Source organism: Mustela lutreola, chromosome 17 (genome assembly GCF_030435805.1).
Source record: "Mustela lutreola isolate mMusLut2 chromosome 17, mMusLut2.pri, whole genome shotgun sequence".
In the NCBI taxonomy this organism is placed as follows: Eukaryota; Metazoa; Chordata; class Mammalia; order Carnivora; family Mustelidae; genus Mustela; species Mustela lutreola.
The window spans coordinates 1,538,232-1,556,844 of NC_081306.1; the positions used below are offsets into that span (position 1 = coordinate 1,538,232).

An 18,613-nucleotide genomic window follows, 5' to 3' on the forward strand; every position below is an offset into this window, starting at 1 on the left:
GTTATTTAACCTCCATGTATTTGTGCTCTTTCCAGACTTTTTCTTGTGGTTGATTTCTAGTTTCATAGTGTTGTGGTCAGAAAATATGCACGGTATGACTTTGATCTTTTTGAATTTGTTGAGGCTTGTTTTGCTGCCTAATAGTGCGATCTGTTTGGAGAATGTTCCATGTCAAGATCTCTGGCTATCCTGGCAGAAGCTGATTGGAGCTGAGAAGTGGGTCCCCCATTTAGACAGATGCGCGCTCTCCAATTTGTCACGGGTGCCTCCTTGCTCCTCTCCTCTTCTTACCAGGTTTGCCGTGTACACATTTGAGCTTGGGACCCCTCCTCTGCCTGTTCCAGCCTCCCCTTTTACACTGAGACTAGGGTCGCAGAGGTCCAATTGTTTGCTCAAGTTGGAAGAACTAGTAAGAGAAAAAGGCAGAGCTAGAATTTTTGTCTCCTGGGACATAGCCTGTGTTCTTTCTGCTACCAGATGCGGCCTCTTCTTGAAAAATGTTTTGAGGCACCTGCGTGGCTCAGATGGTTAAGCATCAATGAGGTCATGATCTCCGGATCCTGGGATCAAGTCCTGTGTTGGGCTCCCAGCTCAGTGGGGAGTCTGCTTCTCCCCCTCTCTCTGCCTCTTCCCCTGCTTGTGCTCTCTTGCTCTGTCAAATGAATAATTAAAATTTAAAAAGGAAAAGAAAAATGTTTTGGCATTTATGAAGGAAAATTGTCCTTGTAGGATGCATGTTGGGGAGATGCAGTCGAGTTGACCTTTATAGGGAATGTCCCCGCTTGTGGTCCCAGACACTCTCTGACGTGTCTTAAGTGAGGAATATGGCCTTGTTTTGCGTGAATGGGGTCCTGGTATCATTTGAGCCTCAAACTGGAATGACTCAGATACACTTGGATAAAATGCAGTCAACACTAGGGTGCTGCCTCAGGGAACACTGGAGAGCTGAAAACTACTCACCTAATTTATCAATGAGTTTGTGGGCGTTCAGTATCTATAATTAGGTGGTTTACTCTTACTCCTTTCCCTTACTTTAGGAGTATCAAATAATTTTTACTTATTTATATGTAAATTCCTTATTTTGAAAATAATTTCAAACTTACAGGGACATTTAAAGACCACCACAGGGGCATCTTGGTGGCTCAGTGGGTTAAAGCCTCTGCCTTCAGCTCAGGTCATGAGCCCAGGGTCCTGGGATTGAGCCCCACATCCGGCTCTCTGCTCTGCAGGGAGCCTGCTTCCTCCTCTCTGCCTACTTGTTATTGCTGTCTGTCAAATAAATAAAATCTTAAAAAAGAAAACAAAACAAAAGAGCAGGTTGGATTATCATATTCCCTTGCCCCGTAATACTTCAATGTGTATTTACTAAGAATATACTTTTACTAAAAACTAAAAGTAGTTATCACACTCAGGAAATTATCATGAATGTTTTATAGTCTATATTACAAATTCGTCAATTTCACCCAGAATGTCTTTTTTTTTAATTGTTTATCTATTTTAGACAGAGTGCGTGCATGGGGGGAGGGGCGGAAGCCGACTTCTCACTGAGCATGGAGCTCCACGTGGGCCCTGAAATCGTGACCTGAGCCGAAACTCGGAGTCGGATGCTCAGCCCACAGAGCCACCCAGGCACACCCCCCATCAATGTCTTTTATAGCAGTTCATTTCTGGATCTAGGCCAGGATCCAGTTCATTTATTGTTAGTGACTTTAGCCTTCTTCAACCTAGAGCAGTTCTTCAACCTTTCATCCTTCGTGCCCTGGAGCAGTTTTGAAGAATACAGTCCTGTTATTTCTCCTGTATGTTTCTACTCTTTATGTGTGTGTGCGTGCGTATTTATACCAATTAAGAGTCTGGATGCATGGATTCTTCTTTTGTTCAATGGATTATAATCTATTATTATACTTCCATACTGCGATACACAATTATGTCAGAGTTGGCCTCTTTAAGCTGGCTCCCATGTCTCTTTAATGCCCTAATACTTTATTTTAGCACTTATTTTCTGGCACAACAAAATATTTCAAACTCTCCTGGTAGCTTCCTTGCTCCCGCCCAAGCTGGAATCAGGAAGCAGCCCTCAAGGGGCCTTGGACCATGGAATTTTCTGTGGAATATTTAGAAACCAAGATCTGAGAGCTAGGTATGTGTAGATCAATCAATCTATCATCTTCCAGCCCCTATAGCTTTCCTATAACACTGATGTGTCCTGTTCCAGTCCAGCCCCATTAAGTTCTTGCTCACGTCTTTCATTCTGTATTTGTTCTTCCCTGCTTCCCAGCAACATCTGTATGTTTACTTCGCACGTTCAATCCCCACACTCAGAATAATTCCAGAATTGCCACGCCGCTACCACTATTGCAAACTTACTAAGATAACTCAAGATTTGAGGTTCTTTTTTTTTTTTAATATTTTATTTATTCATTTGACAGATGGAGATCACAAGCAGGCAGAGAGGCAGACACAGAGAGAGGAAGGGAAGCAGGCTTCCCGCTGAGCAGAGAGCCCGATGCGGGGCTCGATCCCAGGACCCTGGGATCATGACCTGAGCCAAAGGCAGAGGTTCAACCCACTGAGCCACCCAGGCACCCCTGCAGTTCTTCTTTTCTTTAGAACAGAGGGTACCCCAAAGTGACTTGAATTGGTTCTATTTTTCTCCCTTCCAGGGGGTGCATTTATTCATCTAAAATAGAGTTAGGTTCCTTTATTTATGTCTGTATTGCATTGTTTGCTTCACCAGAATGTGAAACAACAACAACTAAGGAAGCTTCCTTTATCTCGAACCCTCATAGGGAATCAATTTTATTAGTGTGAGTTTTCACTTATGTTGTTCTTTCCTTTTGTTAAAAAGATTTTTATTTATTTGTTTATTTATTTGAGAGAGAGAGAGCGAGAGAGAGCGAGCTGGGGCGGTGGGGGTGGGAGGAAGAGCGGTAAAAGGAGGCGAAGCAGGTTTCCCATCAGCAGGGAGGCTGACGCAGGGCTCCGTCTCAGGTCCCTGGGATCACAACCTGAGCCAAGGGCAAGACTCCTGGGTTCACAGCCTGAGCCAAAGGCAGACGCTTGAAACAACTGAGCCACCCAGGCACCCACTGTTGTGTTTTTCTTTGCCAAAATTTGCAGATACGTTTGTTTCCTTATTTTCCCTTCTTGCTTGAACAAGAGGTAGCATAGCTCAGACTATAAACTTTGCTTTCTTCACTTAATAATATATCCTGGAAATCAGTCCATATCAAATGACGGTGATATATATAATTTCTGAATTGCGTATAAGACAACATTCCATTCATTTACCAAACGATTTGAGTGACGCGTGCCAGCCACTGAGCTCTAGAGCTCTAGAAGGACAGGAAAATGGGTAAATATAATCCCTGCCCTTTAGAACCGCAGACTTCGTACAAGCAAAACCAGCCCAGTGTTCGGGGAGCCTGGAGGAGCGAGTCAGTAACAGGATGTTCAAAAGGGCTGACCCCTGACCTTGAAGAATGAGAAGGTAAGTGAAGAAATAGCACCTGTAAGAGAAGAGTTGAAAATGAGCAAAGTGTGTCGTGGAAGTGGGAGTTTCGTGAGGCTAAAACTTAGAATTTGAGGGTCGGAGCAGAATGTGAGTGGGGGAGAAAAAGCACCCAGAATGAGGTGGCAGGGCACACGGGTGGCGGGAGTCCCAGGAGAACACTGAATTGTGTGACTTAAGCATCCAGGAGACATGGTCTTTAAGACACCACTCAAATCCATTCTCTTCACGACGATTTATTTTTCATTTTTAAATTTTAGATTATTTATTTGACACAGAGAGTGATCTCAACTAGGCAGAGAAGCAGGCAGGGGATGGGGGGAGCAGGCACCCCGCCGAGCAGAAAGCCCAATTCGGGGCACGATCCTAAGACCCTGAGACCACGACCTGACCCTAAGGCAGAGGCCCAAACCACTGAGCCACCCAGGAGCCCCTGTCACAAGGATTTGATGGACTACCCGCATTGTGCTAGGTACTGCTGGAACAGTAACAGTGAGATCCCAACCCACAGGGAGCTGACAGAGAATTAAATGAGCTCTTAGAATGAGGTGGGGGTAAATTTTCGGGCCAAGCCTAAAAGGAGCATAGAAGCCTGGAGTGAGAGAGGATTGAAGGAATACTTCCTATAAAGTAAGACCTACGTATGTAGGGGTTTGTGGTAGAGGTTTGGGAAGGGTTCCAATGCTAATGCCTGGAGCCAAGGGAGACGGAGCTATTGGAAGTTTCACTGTGATTAAGAACCCAGACTCATCACTGCTCTACTCCCTTCTTCTCACCGCAGAGTAATCTCTAAAAATGCAAATCTGACCTCTTTGCGGGCGGAGAAAGACTCCCCAGGACTTAGAGGACCATGTCCAAGTCTCTCTAAAATCAAGTCCCAGGGTCCTTACCTCTCCAGCCTCATCTATTCCAACCACTTTTATACTTCTGGCACGCTGACGTTCTCCTAATTTGTCACGTCCCCCGCCTAGAAATTCATCACCCAGCGCTGGATTCGGGGTCTCTCCCCTCCGCTCTCATGGTGCCCTGTGGTGACCTAGTAGATCTCATCTAATCGCCGGAGCCTGCCTCTAGCTGGCACTTGGGGAGGGCAGGAAGAGGCTGCATTACGGTCGTGTCCATTGCATCCAGCTTCATGTCCTAATGCCCAAGTGATTTTGGATGAGTGAAGGCTGGCTTCGTTGCAGAGCTGAATGAAGAATCTCAATCAGACCTTAGGTACTGTGTCTTCAGCTTCTTTGCGAGCACAGTTGAAGGGTTCATCCTGGGGCATGGAGAAACCACTGAATCTTACAATGATTTCGGTTTTAGCACAGATTTACCTGCAACATGCAGAGTTTCAAACCGGGAACTGTAACGTCCATCAGCCTTTCCTACGAAGCACACAAGGTCAACAGGAGCGTGTCCTGAAACCCGCCAGAAGACCGACGGCGCAGTCGCGTGTTTAGAGCCGGGATTTCTTTGCACTCAGACTCCGCCCACGGGCGCCCGCCTGGCGGAGGAACCGCACGCTGCGTGCGCCCTCTCACCCGACCGCGGAGGTATCCCGGCGCTACGCCACCGGCGGGGGCGGGGCGGCCGGCTCTTCCTTCCTCGCGGCTACTTCGGCTCCTCCCCCGGCGCTTCACACGCTCATTGTGAAGCGCCAGCGGCCGCCCACCTCTGGGGCTGCTTGAGACCTAGAGACCCTAAATCTTCGGCGCGCGTGAGCGCCCGCGCTGCTCCTTCTCCCCGCCCAGGGCTGGGGCGCGAGAGTCGCCTCTTCTCCCGCTCTCCTCTCCTGCGCGGCGCCAACCGCCCCGGCGCGCGCGGCCGTCCGGCGCCGCCGCGCCCTCCGCCCTGCCCCTCCCCCGCCGGGAGCTCCCGCCCGCGCGCGCCGCCTCCTCCCCTTTCCCCGGCGACGCGCACGCGCGCCAGGCCGGCTCGCGCCCTCTCGCTTTCCTCCGGCCGCGAGACCCCCTCCCCTTCCGCCTCGCGGCGCTGCCTCGCGCCGCGGTCTTCTCCCTCCACCCCCGACCTCGCGGGGCCGCCCCCCCGCCCGCCAACGGCGGGTCCCCGGCTCCCCGGGCCCCCTCGCCGCCCGCGCTCTCCCGCGGGGGCCGCGCCCCGGCTCCGCTCTCCTTCCCGCCCCCCGACCCCCCGTCCGGACGCTGCCATCATGTTGAAGCCTCAGCCGCCACAGCAGACCTCCCAGCCCCAGCCGCCGCCCCCCACGCCCCAGGCCGTGGCCCGCCGGCCTCCCGGGGGCGCCAGCCCTCCCAACGGCGGCCTCGCGGGGCCCCTGGCCCCCACCTCGGCTCCCGCAGGGCCTCCCGCGGCCGCTTCGCCCTGCCTGGGGCCTGCCGCCGCCGCCGGGAGCGGGCCCCGCCGGGGAGCCGAGGGCATCGGGGCGCCGCAGCCCCCGCCGCAGCCGCAGCATCAGGAGAGGCCGGGGGCGGCGGCCGTCGGCAGCGCCAGGTGAGGACGGGCTGCGGGGCGGCGCGGGGCGGCCCAGCGGCCGGGACCCGGGGACGCCGCGCGAGGCGGGAACCTGGCCCGGCCCCCTCTGCGGGGCGCCGGGAGGACTGGGGAGCCCCCGGGAGGCTGGGGCCGGGTCCCCGCGGGTCCTAACCGGTCAGAGGGAAAGGGTCCCGGGGCTGCCACCGGGCCCTTTGGCCCTCGTCGGGCCCCGGGGCTCCGGCCTTGCGGGCAGGCGGGGCGCATCCCGCCAGCGCCGTCCGAACGAGGATCGGGGGGGCGACGAGGCTCGGGGTCCCCGGCTCCATTACCGCGAAGGGTCTCGCGGTCCCCGGCCGCAGCCAATGGGGAGTCAGCGGCGGGAAGGGGGCCCCGGCCGCAGCCAATGGAGGGGGGCGCGCGGCCCACAGTTTGGCCAATGGGGAGGGAGGGACTTGGGAGCGGGTGGCTACGTCGTCCTCCGCGCTCCGGCCAGGAGGAGGGGGCGCGGGGCGCGGGGGGCGGAAGGAGGGCCGGCCGGACGCCTGCGGGCCCGGACGCCTGCGGGCCGGGGACCTCCGGCGCGCGCGCGCTCCCCGTACGTGCGCGCGGATGCTCTGCCTCGCGACCCGGGCATTCGGCAGCCGTGGGTAAGCGGCAGGGCAGGGCTTGGGAGCGCGCGTGGAGGGCTCGCCTGCCGTCGGTGTAGGAGTGCAGGGCACCCCGCTCGGTGCCGTCGGTGTGCGGCTCCGTGCAATGGAGAGCGGCGGTGCACGCAGGCGCAGTGCGTGCCGGCCGCGGGAGGGGGACTCGGAGGCCCTTGGGCTTCACTGCGCAAGCGCAGACCGGGCGAGACCTCCCGGTGGATGGCTTTTGCGGCTGCGCCGTCCCCCAGCCCCGCCAACGGCCCCCTCGTCGCCCTCCTCCACCGACGGTTACATCAGCCAGCGGGGAGCTGGGCCGCGGGCGATCGGGGACCCCTGCTGGAGCGGGTAGCATTGGACGATTTAAAAAGGTCGAGAGGGTGGGTTGTAGGGGGAGCGGCCCCTCCCGGAGTTCGGGGCGGAAGGCGGGGGAACGTGATGGTCTTTTCGGTCTGAGAGGTCGTGTGCCCGAGCTGCGCGCTTCCGAGCCGGCGGTCCCTGGGCCCTCGCCTCTCGGTCGAGGGCGGATTGTTGGCTAACGACTACCGGAGCGTCCTCTCTCGGAAGCGCGGGGCCCTGGCCCCTCGGAGAGACTGAGAGGTGGTGTCGAATGGACCACCATTGTTGAGTGAGCTCGGTGTCCGGAGCGTTTGGTGGAAATGGGTTCATGGGCTTCCGCAGTCTAGACCTCTCTTCTTCTGCAAGGCGAGAGTTGGAAATCGTGTCCTTAAGTGTCTGTTCACGGGGTATGTGGTTCTGGAATACCAAGATCTTTGAAATGAACTGTGTTTAAGAGGGATAGAATGTGTTTAACTGGGGCGCCTGGGTGGCTCAGTGGGTTCAAGCCTCTGCCTTCCTGACTCAGGTCATGGCCCCAGGGTCCTGGGATCGAGCCCCGCATCGAGCTCTCTTCTTGGTGGCAAGCCTGCCCCCTCTGCCTGCCTCTCTGCCTACTTGTGATCTCTGTCAAATGAATAAATCTTTTTTTAAAATGTGTTTAAGTAGTTTCTTGTTTTCTTTCTCATAGGGGACAGAGCACAGGAAAGGGACCCCCACAGTCTCCGGTGAGTGCCACTCCCCACCCTCAAAGCACAGAGGTCCATGTAGCATACAAGACAGATCATGTGCACAAATAGTCAGTGGGGCTTAGAAGAGGAGGGACCCAGCACATGCAAAGTGGGTGAGTGGAGTGTGGGTATTCAGAAGGAGGGTGATCTGTTGACTGGCTGTTTAATTCTGTGTTGTTGGTAGGTGTTCGAGGGTGTCTACAACAATTCCAGAATGCTGCATTTTCTTACAGCTGTTGTGGTAAGTGGGTATCTAACCCCTAGTTTGTTTGAGGGACGTGATGCACCAGTTTGCTGGAGACTCTTCCTTCTCCCCACTCTTCAGGGCTCCACCTGTGATGTGAGGGTGAAGAATGGCACCACCTACGAAGGTATCTTCAAGACTCTGAGCTCCAAGGTTAGCGCACTCAAATTAGCTGGGCTTTGGAATCTCACGAAAGGGGAGGAGAATGAGATAGGCTAATCGGAGCTGTGCGCTGAGTGGTGTTGGACAGCGTCGCGTTCCTCACTTCTCTAGGCCTGTCTCAGAATAGCGCTAGAAGCAATAAGAAATGTGGGTTGGGATTGGAAGGCTGAATACTTTAACACTAACATACTTAGTCCTGGGCTGATACTGAGAAGACTGTGTGCCAGTGTGGTGTCGGGATGAGCTTAGAAAGGGTGAAGGAGGAACAGTCCTCTCTCTTCACCTTCACATTTCTTGATACTGACCCTTTTCTGTTTGGAAATGGGACTTTTCTAGTTTGAATTAGCAGTAGACGCTGTACACCGGAAAGCATCTGAGCCAGCAGGTGGCCCTCGTCGGGAAGACATTGTGGACACCATGGTGTTTAAGCCAAGCGATGTCATGCTCGTCCACTTCCGAAATGTTGACTTCAATTATGCTACTAAAGGTATCGTATTGGGTCTTTCTGTCAGACTAGAGGGCGCAGAGCACTTACGTGAGGACTGGAGTGTTTCCTTCCCCCTTCACCATCTTTTTTTTCTGAGGAGGAGAGCTGTGTTTTTCTCTTCTTTTCTTTTTTATTTGAGAGAACAAGAGTATTAGATCATATGAGCAAGGGGAGGGGTAGAGGGAGAACCAGACTCCCTGCTGAGCAGGGAGCCCGATTTGGGACTCAGTACCAGGACCCTGATAGCGTGACCTGAGCTGAGGGCAGACGCTTTACCGACTGAGCCACCCACACACCTAGGTTTTTCTTCTTGAGAATATGTCTTGACGTCTAAGATACAGGGGGATGAAGTCGGCCAGTGTGGTGGTCCTTCAGGTTTCCATTGCTTCACTTTCAACTCCTTTGTCCTCGTGAACTCTTTTTTTTTTAAAAGATTTTATTTATTTATGAGAGGGGAGAAGGTCAGGGAGAAGCAGACCCCGCGGAGCAGGGAGCCCAAGCCTGGGGCTCGATCCCCGGACCCTGAGACCATGACCCGAGCTGAAAGCAGTCGCTTAACCCACTGAGCCAGCCAGGCGCCCTGGTCCTCTTGCAGTGTTCAGATGAGGCTCTTGGGCTGTACCGCCGCACCCTGCCTCTCCCCCACCCCTGACCCACAGCTTCCTTTGCTTCCCAACTACTTACTGGGGGGGGGGGGTGTTGGAAGAGGCTGTGGAATAATCCGCCGACTCCTGATCTTCGACTCTACCCCCACAGATAAGTTCACTGATTCAGCCATTGCCATGAACTCGAAGGTGAACGGGGAGCACAAAGAGAAGGTGCTCCAGCGCTGGGAAGGGGGCGACAGCAACAGCGATGACTATGACCTGGAGTCGGACATGGTACGGCCCCTTCTCTGAGAGCCGGGCATGCTGCTGCCCGAGTGCCGGCCGCTCACTGAGATGTCGCTCTTGTAACACGAGTTGCTTCTGGGGAGCGGGGAAAAGGATTTTTTACTATGGCCTGTTGATGGCTGTCCGATTCCAAATGAAAAGCTATAGAAAAGAACAAAACAAAAATACCTATTTTCCCACTATCTGCAATTGACAGCTATTAACATTTGCTTCAAGATTTTTTCCCCTTCAATTTAACAAAGCATAGACATGATTGTGGATTGTGTAGTAGACCCATGTCCTTCCCAAATCAAGGACTTGGAAACATTTAAGTTTTCTCATGAGTTAATGCAGTATTGTGGTGTATTTAACTTGCACAAGAATTTTACCTTCCCTGATTCTTGTTTTTGATTTTTTTTTCATATTGGTATATAGATCCAGTCATTGCTTTCACCTGTTTTGTCAAGTTCTACATACATGTATGGGTTTATGAGTCACAGTAAAATGTATTTATCCTTTTCCTCATTGATCGGTATCTGTTACCATTATTTTGCTATTAAAAATAGTGCCTTACTGAACTTTAAACTATGTCCCCATGTAATATATACCAAAATTTTCCAGAACATACACCTGTAAATGGACTCATCAGGTCTTAAGACTTTGGTGTTACGAGTGGCCGCCAGTCCGTGCCGCAGTCGGAAGGATTAGTTCATATTTCTGCCACCCTTGTTCTTAGTTTCCACTCTGGGTTTGGGCAGATTTGTGTGTTTTTCAACCTTGTGGGGGAGAATGCCGGGTCATTGCTGCTTTCCTTACTGCGTTGTAAAACCTTCTCCTTCCTCCCTCCCTCAGTCCAACGGCTGGGACCCCAACGAAATGTTCAAGTTCAACGAGGAGAACTATGGTGTGAAGACTACATATGACAGCAGTCTTTCTTCGTACACGTGAGTCTCTTGGTACTTCCCAGAGGGTGTAGTTTGAGGCACGGGGCTGTGGCATGTGTTCCCGCTTTGCTGGGAGTCCGGGTCGCCCTCTCCCCACTTCTGGTCGGCCTTTGTCATTGTCCCCTCAAAGTACCAGGCCGTCTCGTGGGGAGGATTAGCTGCTTTCTCGTCCATTCGCCCATTCTTTTCCTCTAGAACTTAAAACATACTTCCATGCGAGTAGAAGTGCCCTGGTTCAGACATGGGCCTTGTTGCCCGACGTGAGCCTCACAGATTGCCCGTTACATGCACGCTGAGTTGTTGACGAGGCTAAACATCTGCACACCTGCGCTGCTGGTGGGACTCAAAAGATGTTTCTCCTTTTTCTTCTCTTGTCCCCTGGCACGGGGGTGGTGGTCTGTGGTGGTCCTTTCAGGGTGCCCTTGGAGAAGGACAACTCAGAAGAGTTTCGTCAGCGGGAGCTGCGTGCAGCCCAGTTGGCTCGGGAGATTGAATCGAGCCCCCAGTACCGCCTGCGAATCGCCATGGAGAATGACGACGGGCGCACGGAGGAGGAGAAGCACAGCGCGGTGCAGCGGCAGGGCTCGGGCCGGGAGAGCCCCGGCTTGGCGGCACGGTGATTGCTGGGGGCGGCCTGCTCTGTCGGGGCTGTGTACAGGCCAGGGCTTGGGCCAAGAGCCTTGTACACTCCTGTTTAACCTTCACGGCCATGTAAATGTAGGTTGGCACAGAGTTATTCCCAGTTTTCAGGTTTAAGAACTGAGGCTTAGAGCAAATAAATAGTTTGTCCAAGGTAACAAAGCTAAAGCCTATGGTAGAAAAAATTTTTTTTGAGTTTTGATAGTCTTCTTTTCTTCTGTGTATTCATCCATAAGTATGCCTTCATTTCTCCCTTTATAAAAACAAAATTAGGGGCCCCTGGGTGGCTCAGTGGGTTAAAGCCTCTGCCTTCAGCTCAGGTCATGATCCCAGGCTCCTGCTTGGTGGGAAGCCTGCTTCCCCCTCTCTCTCTCTACCCGTCTCTCTGTCTACTTGTGATCTCTGTCAAATAAATAAAATCTTTTTTAAAAAACCAAAAAGCATACCCACTATTTAGTGACATGTAAAAGCTATACCTTGAACTACCACGTGATACTCCTCCTCTCATAGGTCAGGAGTGGTAGAATCGTAAAACTTTGACCAGGTTGGTCAGGTCAGGATTGACACAAAAGGTCATAAGCCTCTAACTACAGAACATTTAACCAGAATAGATCTTAATGTGGGGATAGTGCAGAGAGCTGGAGCGCGCGCGCACGCGCGCGCGCACGTGTGTGTGTGTGTGTCCCCGTCCGTGCCTGTGCGTGCCTGTGTGTGCATGCACATGCACTTTAGAAGGAAAGGCTTCATTTTTCCAAAATGTGTGGGTTCTGTGACTAACTGACCTTACTTGAACTCTCCCCCTAGGGAGGGAAAGTACATCCCTCTACCCCAGCGAGTTCGGGAAGGTCCCCGGGGAGGAGTTCGATGCAGTAGTTCCCGTGGTGGCCGACCGGGCCTTAGCTCTTTGCCACCTCGTGGCCCTCACCACCTTGACAGTAGCAGCCCCGGCCCGGGTTCGGAGACACGTGGTATCAATGGAGGTGAGTTCTGAAGCGGGCCTTCGTTGGGGGTAGGGGAGAGGGTAGGAAGGAAGCAGGAAGGCTCGTGGGAAGGATGGGCGGTCTGGAAGGGTGGTGCGTTGGTGATAATGTAATAGCAGATACTCTGCCTCTTTTTTCCCATCTTAAAAAAAAAAAAATAGGCCCTTCCCGCATGTCCCCTAAGGCACAGCGGCCCCTGAGAGGTGGTGCCAAGACTCTGTCTTCACCCAGCAGTAGGCCTTCTGGAGAAGCTTCTGTTGCGCCTCCTCCTGCAGGTAAAATTCCCGCAGTGTTCTATGGAGAACTAGAAACTCGTGGGGAACTGGAAGTGTCAGTTGTTGGAGTGCTGGGATGGGAGACAGCTTTAAAATAAAAGAGAGGTTTGGGGGGTTGGTTGGATTTATGCTTTTCAGGGAAGAATTTGTTTCCCTCAGTGTAGCAGTGCCCGCGCAGCTGTCCGTGGGTTGGGTCGGCTGGCGCATGTCTTTTGTTTATTAGTAATCAGGGCGCCTGGTGGGCTCAGTCTGTGGAGCAGGTGACTCTAGATCTTGGGGTCTCGAGTTCAAGCCCCACATTGGGCGCAGAGCTTACTTCAAAGAAAAAAAAAGAGCAGCTTTTTAGTTGTCAACGTTCTGAAACAGGAGGCATAGAAAATTCCCAGTTTCTTTGGAAATAGAGAAAGTTCTGCAAACACTGAATGTGTCTTGCAGCAGAACACTGGTTTGCTGGCCCATGTTGTGAGTGCCTCTGTAAACATTCCAGTCTTCTGTGCTGCCCGTGAACGTATCTTACCCGCCTGTGTTACCTGCCTTGCTCTTTTGGGCTTGTAGGTTTGTGACCTTGCATGTAAGAAAGGGGGTAAACTTTCCTCGGTCTTTCTAGTGGGTTCCCTGTGCCGCTTCCTCACCGAACAGCAGTAAACATCGCACAGCTTTCCCTTTCCTTCCAGTGGGCCGGATGTACCCCCCGCGCTCTCCCAAGTCGGCTGCTCCTGCCCCAGTCTCCGCTTCCTGTCCTGATGCCCCCATGGGCTCAGCAGTACCGACCTCTTCGGCTTCCATCCCTGTGACATCATCGGTCGTGGATCCTGGAGTAGGCTCCATTTCCCCTGCTTCTCCAAAGATCTCATTGGCCCCCACAGATGGTAAGAGCCAGGTGGTTGAGGGCTTGTGGACAATATGAAGTGTGGTTCTGGACAGAAGACCTTCAGGCATATGTCTCTTCTTGCTCAGTAAAAGAACTTCCAGCCAAGGAACCTGGGAGGACTCTGGAGTCCCAGGAGCTGTCCCGGATAGCTGGGAAAGGTGAGAATTGGGTGGGGGGGGGGGGCTGTTGGGTTTTTGTTGTTTTACTTAAGATTTCATTTATTTGACAGAGCAGGTATAAATGGGGAGCAGCAGGGGAAAAGGGAGAAGCAGGTTCCCTGCCAGCTCAGCAGGGAGCCCAGTGGGCACTCAATCCCAGGACCCCGAAATCATGACCTGAGCCAAAAGCAGGTGGTTAACTGACTGAACCACCCAGGCGCCCCCTTTCTTTTGTTTTTGTTTTTCTGAGGCGTGATGTCCTTTTGATGAGGGGAGCACTTAGTAATCAGTAATAAGAATTGTGGGGGTTCAGAAACCGTGCCTGGTCAGTTGTGTCATTTTAGTTCTGTGGGATTCTTAAGAGCTTTTTTCCTCCCCCTTTGTCATTTGGGGAACTGGCATGGTAGCCACCACTTTTTAAGAAAGTGTCTTTCCTCCTTTTTTCCCTGTTTCTTCTAGTTCCTGGCCTTCAGAATGAACAGAAGCGCTTTCAGCTGGAAGAACTGAGGAGATTTGGGGCCCAGTTTAAGGTGAGCGGAGGCTGGGCGTGCGCTAGCGTGTTCGGATGAAGAGGGGCGAGGGGCTTAGGAAGCAGCGCAGGCCTGGGACCGGGTGGGTTTGAAGAGATGAGCGAGCACGGATGCAAGAAGGGAGGCCAGGCCCGGGCCGGACCGTCGCGGACCGGGTGCTCCGCTCTCCTTCCAGCTGCAGTCCAGCGGCTCCCCTGAGCCCGGCCTGGATCCGTTTCCTCCCCGGGTCGTGAAGGAGGAGGCCAAGGGGAACGAGAAGGAGGCTGACGGTCTGTCGGCTTCGGAGCCCGTGGGGTCCCCAGGCTCCGCGAAGACGGAGTCCGTGTCAGATAAGGAGGACAAGCCACCGCTGCCGCCGGCGGGAGGCACGGAGGGCCCCGAGCAGCCCCTGCCATCTTGCCCAAGCCAAACTGGCAGCCCCCCGGTGGGCCTCCTCAAGGGAGACGACAAGGATGAGGGCCCCGTCGCCGAGTGAGTCGGTGGGGAGCGGGGGGTGTGTCCGGTGGGGAGGGAGCAGGCCACGAGGACTGACTTTCTTTTTCGCCCTCAGACAAGTGAAGAAGTCCACACTGAACCCCAATGCCAAGGAGTTCAATCCCACAAAGCCTCTGCTGTCTGTGGTGAGACGGGCCGGGCAGTGAGGGCTGGTTCCCCCGAGGGAGGCTTGCAAGTGGGGTGACCGAGCACAGGGAGGCTCTCTGGCTGTTGGCCCGCTCTGGGGAGGACAGGTGTCCCTTGGGGGTGAGGGGTCATGGTGTGTCTGGTGAGTGTTACCTGTTTCTCCCTGAGGTTTAGCATTCAGCTTGGGGAACATATGGTGGGGTCGTTGTGAGCACGGGATTCATTCAGGCCCCCGATTTGGCTTGAACTCCTGTACTTAAAAAAAGCTTGCTGATCACGGTCAAGCCATTTCACTTTTCTGTCTTGGTTTCCTTACCTAAAATTTGTGAGTACCTGTCCCAGGGGCTCCAGTGGAAGGCTTCACCAGGATGCCGGGTAGAACGTGTCTGGCAGGCAGCGTGCTGCTGTGTTGCTCTCCCAGGCACAGGAGAGGCGTACAGAAACCAGACGTGCGTGTCCCCACCTTGTCTCTTACAGAATAAATCCACCAGTACCCCCACTTCTCCGGGGCCCCGGACTCATTCTACTCCCTCCATCCCGGTGCTGACAGCAGGCCAGAGTGGGCTCTACAGCCCCCAGTACATTTCCTACATACCTCAGATCCATATGGGACCGGCTGTCCAGGTGAGAGCAGGGGCTGAGCCGCCCCGGGCGACGAGGCTGGGCTGAGCGGCCGAGGACCAGGTCCGGCCTGTTCAGGTTCTTTGTGAGCTTAGCCGTTCAGCTTGGTCTGTGTTCTCATCCCTAGGCCCCTCAGATGTATCCGTACCCTGTATCCAACTCTGTGCCTGGACAGCAGGGCAAATACCGGGGAGCAAAAGGTGAGCAGAGCTGGCAGGGCTGGTCAGCAGAGCTGCCTGGTTGCGTCCCGGCAGATGGAGCTGGAGCTCGGTCCTTTTCCCCTCACACGCCAGGCTCCCTGCCCCCCCAGCGCTCGGACCAACACCAGCCAGCCTCAGCCCCTCCGATGATGCAGGCCGCTGCCGCCGCCGGCCCGCCCCTGGTGGCTGCCACGCCGTACTCCTCCTACATCCCTTACACGCCGCAGCAGTTCCCCGGCCAGCCCGCCATGATGCAGCCCATGGCCCACTACCCCTCGCAGGTACCTGAGGCGGAGGCTGGTGTTGGGGGCTGGAGGACAGAGTGGAGGGTCCCCTGTGTTCATCACCCAGACTCCGGCGTCTGTGCTGGCTCTGGTAGGACCTGTAGCAAGGCACCGCTGTCCTCTGAAGCAGAGATCCCATGGCATCTGCTGGCTGGGGTGGTCGTGAGCGGGCGACCGGGGGACTGTGACAAGGACAGCGTAGTGCTGTGCACGGGTCCTCAGGCGGCAGGCCGTCCGACCGCCTCTCTCCTTGCCCCCCCAGCCGGTGTTTGCCCCCATGCTCCAGAGCAACCCACGCATGCTGACGTCGGGGAGCCATCCCCAGGCCATCGTGTCGTCCTCCACCCCTCAGTACCCTTCTGCAGAGCAGCCCACCGCCCAAGCCCTCTATGGTGAGTTCTGTGTCATCCTCCTCAGACCTTGCTCCTTAGCCCCGTCTGGTGTGCTTAGCACTGATTGTCCCTCTTTCCCGCTCTAGCCACTGTTCACCAGTCCTATCCACACCACGCCACGCAGCTCCATGCCCACCAGCCGCAGCCGGCCACCACGCCTACTGGGAGCCAGCCGCAGTCGCAGCATGCGGCCCCCAGTCCCGTCCAGGTGCCTGCCACGGGAGAGCTGAGCGGTCGGGGCAGGAACGGGTGGCTGCAAGAGGGGGATAGAGTTGGGTCGTTCCCCAGTGGGAGAGGACCGGGCTCAGTGGGTGGTAGGCCTGGTCCCTGAGGACTGGGGTGGCACTTACCCTTCCTCTCCCCCTGACAGCACCAGGCGGGGCAGGCCCCACACCTGGGCAGTGGACAGCCACAGCAGAATCTGTACCACCCAGGGGCCCTGACAGGCACGCCGCCTTCTCTGCCACCGGGACCTTCTGCCCAGTCCCCTCAGAGCAGCTTCCCCCAGCCAGCCGCTGTGTATGCCATCCATGCCCACCAGCAGCTGCCCCACGGCTTCACCAACATGGCCCACGTTACCCAGGTAAGAACCCGAGGGACCTGCTTCCTGGGGCTGTCCTGTTTTCTGACTCCTTGGTGCTCCTTCCTGAGTGCTCCTAACACCGGGATTCTCGGAGCCCACGTCTAGCTTCTGGGGTGCTCACGGTTGTCTTTTGTTCGTCGCAGGCCCATGTCCAAACTGGAATCACAGCAGCCCCGCCCCCTCACCCTGGGGCTCCCCACCCGCCCCAGGTGATGCTGCTGCACCCACCCCAGAGCCATGGGGGCCCCCCCCAAGGCGCGGTGCCCCAGAGTGGGGTGCCTGCACTCTCAGCTTCCACACCCTCACCCTACCCCTACATCGGACACCCCCAAGGTGAGCAGCCCGGCCAGGCGCCTGGATTTCCAGGAGGAGCCGATGACAGGATTCGTGAGTTCTCGTTAGCTGGGGGAATGTGGCATGGACGAGCCGACGGGCTGCCGGTGGGGCAGGATGCTCGGGTTCTGGGAGGGGAGTGAGGGTCGTGGAGGCAGGGCCGGCCCACAGGGCGCCCGCCGACGCGCACCTGTCTGTGAAGTGTGTAGGGCGGGCAGAAGCCACAGCCGCCGCCGCGGGGGGCTTGCTCCCGGCTCTGTCCTTTGCTTCCCTCCGTCCTCGCTCAGTTGTGATCCAGCAGCCCCCCTCCCCACTGCCTCCCCAGCTCTCAGTGACCCCGACTGTCTCCTGACTTAGCCGAGGTAAGGTCAGCGCAGCAGACAGGGCCAGGCTGGGGCGTGGGGGGCTGAGCTGGGCGCACGAGTAAGGGCTCCGGCTCACTGGGAAACAGCGCTTGATCTGTGCTTCTGACAGCCCCATGAGACACCTTGCGGAGGCCGCTCCTACCCAGACGCTCCCCCACACCCCAGACTGGACGGCACTGGATGGAGGGACAGCTGCTTGGGTTCTAACGCTCCTGCTCTCTTCTCTTTCCCCTCCAACCAGTTCAATCTCATCCCTCCCAGCAGCTCCCCTTCCAACCCCCGGGGAACTGAAGATTGTCCTGGCCGCGACCTGAGACCTCCATGAGTGGAGGGAAGAGTGACCTATGTCTCTTCCCCCAGCAGCTCGGACCAGTCCCAGCCCCACCCCCCCCAACCCCCTTTCCCCCGGGGGAGCTGGGGAACTCCTGCCAAGCACCTTGAAGGGGAGGGGCCTCGGAGTGGGCAGGGCCGGGGTCCATCGGGGGTGGGGGGGTTCCTGCTCTGCCCCTGCCCCTCCCCGCCCCATCTTGCCTGCCCGTCCTGGTCTATCCCCCGCTGGAGATGGAAGATCTTTTATTTTCTATTATTTATAACCTCAGACTTGGGCCCCCTGTTTCTTTCTTCCCCATTAACTTGAGTGACCTGCGTGAGAGACAGACAGACAGATGCCCCACAAGGATGGTTGGACAAGGACTTTTACTTTTTATTACATAAAAAATATTAAAAAAAAAAAAAGTTAAAAAAAATAAAATTTTAAACTAACTTAACCTGACTCTGGTTTCCCCTGGAGAACCGAGTAAGACGGTAGCTGTCCGGTGTTGGGAGGCCTGGGTCGGCCCCGACAGCAGGGAAGCGCGGCGGTCAACCCGAGGGTGCTTGTGCCGGTCACTGCCTCAGCCACTGCCACACGCCCCCAGCGTCCCGGGGACTTCGCGCTCGCCTTGCTGCCGGTCTCGCCTTCAGGTGCAGTTTCAGGTTTTTATTGCTCGTGTGAGTACTTCATGAGTGTCTTCTACCTCCCTGCACCAGGAAGCTGCTGAGTGGTTTTGGCCCCGGAAACAAAGGCCTGCACACACCAGTGTGTGCCGGTGGGCGCTGCAGACTAAGCCACTAGCAGAGGGGAGACCTCTGGGCTGAGCCTCGCTTAGGGGAGCAAGAGCTGCACCAGGGGCTAAGTGGCACAAAGTACCACGTGTGGGACGTAAAACAACACATCGCAGAAGCGTCTGGTTATTTCCAAGGAAACCGGTTGCAGTTTTTACTGCATTTCCTGAGTGAAGGTCATTTCCCCCTTAGGGCATCCAGGGGATGGGGCTGGTTCTCGGGTTAGGTGGGGGTGTTTCAGCTGGGACCTCAGCTGGGACCAAAGCCAGCGGAAATGGGTAGACAGCAGG

General features: G+C 55.4%; 1 protein-coding gene across 28 annotated transcripts; it reads left to right on the forward strand.

The window, feature by feature from the left end:
* Positions 1-5,549: 5,549 nt before the first annotated feature.
* Positions 5,550-17,986, forward strand: ATXN2L (ataxin 2 like). Of its 28 annotated transcripts, none has more exons than XM_059154549.1 (24): positions 5,554-5,968; positions 7,619-7,655; positions 7,843-7,899; positions 7,984-8,055; positions 8,401-8,551; positions 9,308-9,432; positions 10,276-10,367; positions 10,783-10,983; positions 11,811-11,986; positions 12,148-12,261; positions 12,918-13,130; positions 13,219-13,290; positions 13,750-13,820; positions 13,996-14,291; positions 14,371-14,440; positions 14,919-15,065; positions 15,190-15,262; positions 15,356-15,543; positions 15,809-15,938; positions 16,025-16,146; positions 16,309-16,521; positions 16,665-16,908; positions 17,180-17,216; positions 17,329-17,986. In XM_059154549.1, the coding sequence occupies exons 1-23, from the start codon at positions 5,670-5,672 to the stop codon at positions 17,209-17,211; spliced, it is 3,195 nt and encodes a 1,064-aa protein (XP_059010532.1). In that variant the 5' UTR covers positions 5,554-5,669; the 3' UTR covers positions 17,212-17,216; positions 17,329-17,986. The 28 variants fall into 28 exon arrangements, 25 of the variants coding, with proteins under 25 accessions (XP_059010548.1, XP_059010532.1, XP_059010533.1 ...); XM_059154550.1 differs by having other exon boundaries at positions 17,461-17,986; XM_059154551.1 differs by having other exon boundaries at positions 17,484-17,986.
* The last annotated feature ends 627 nt before the right edge of the window (positions 17,987-18,613 follow it).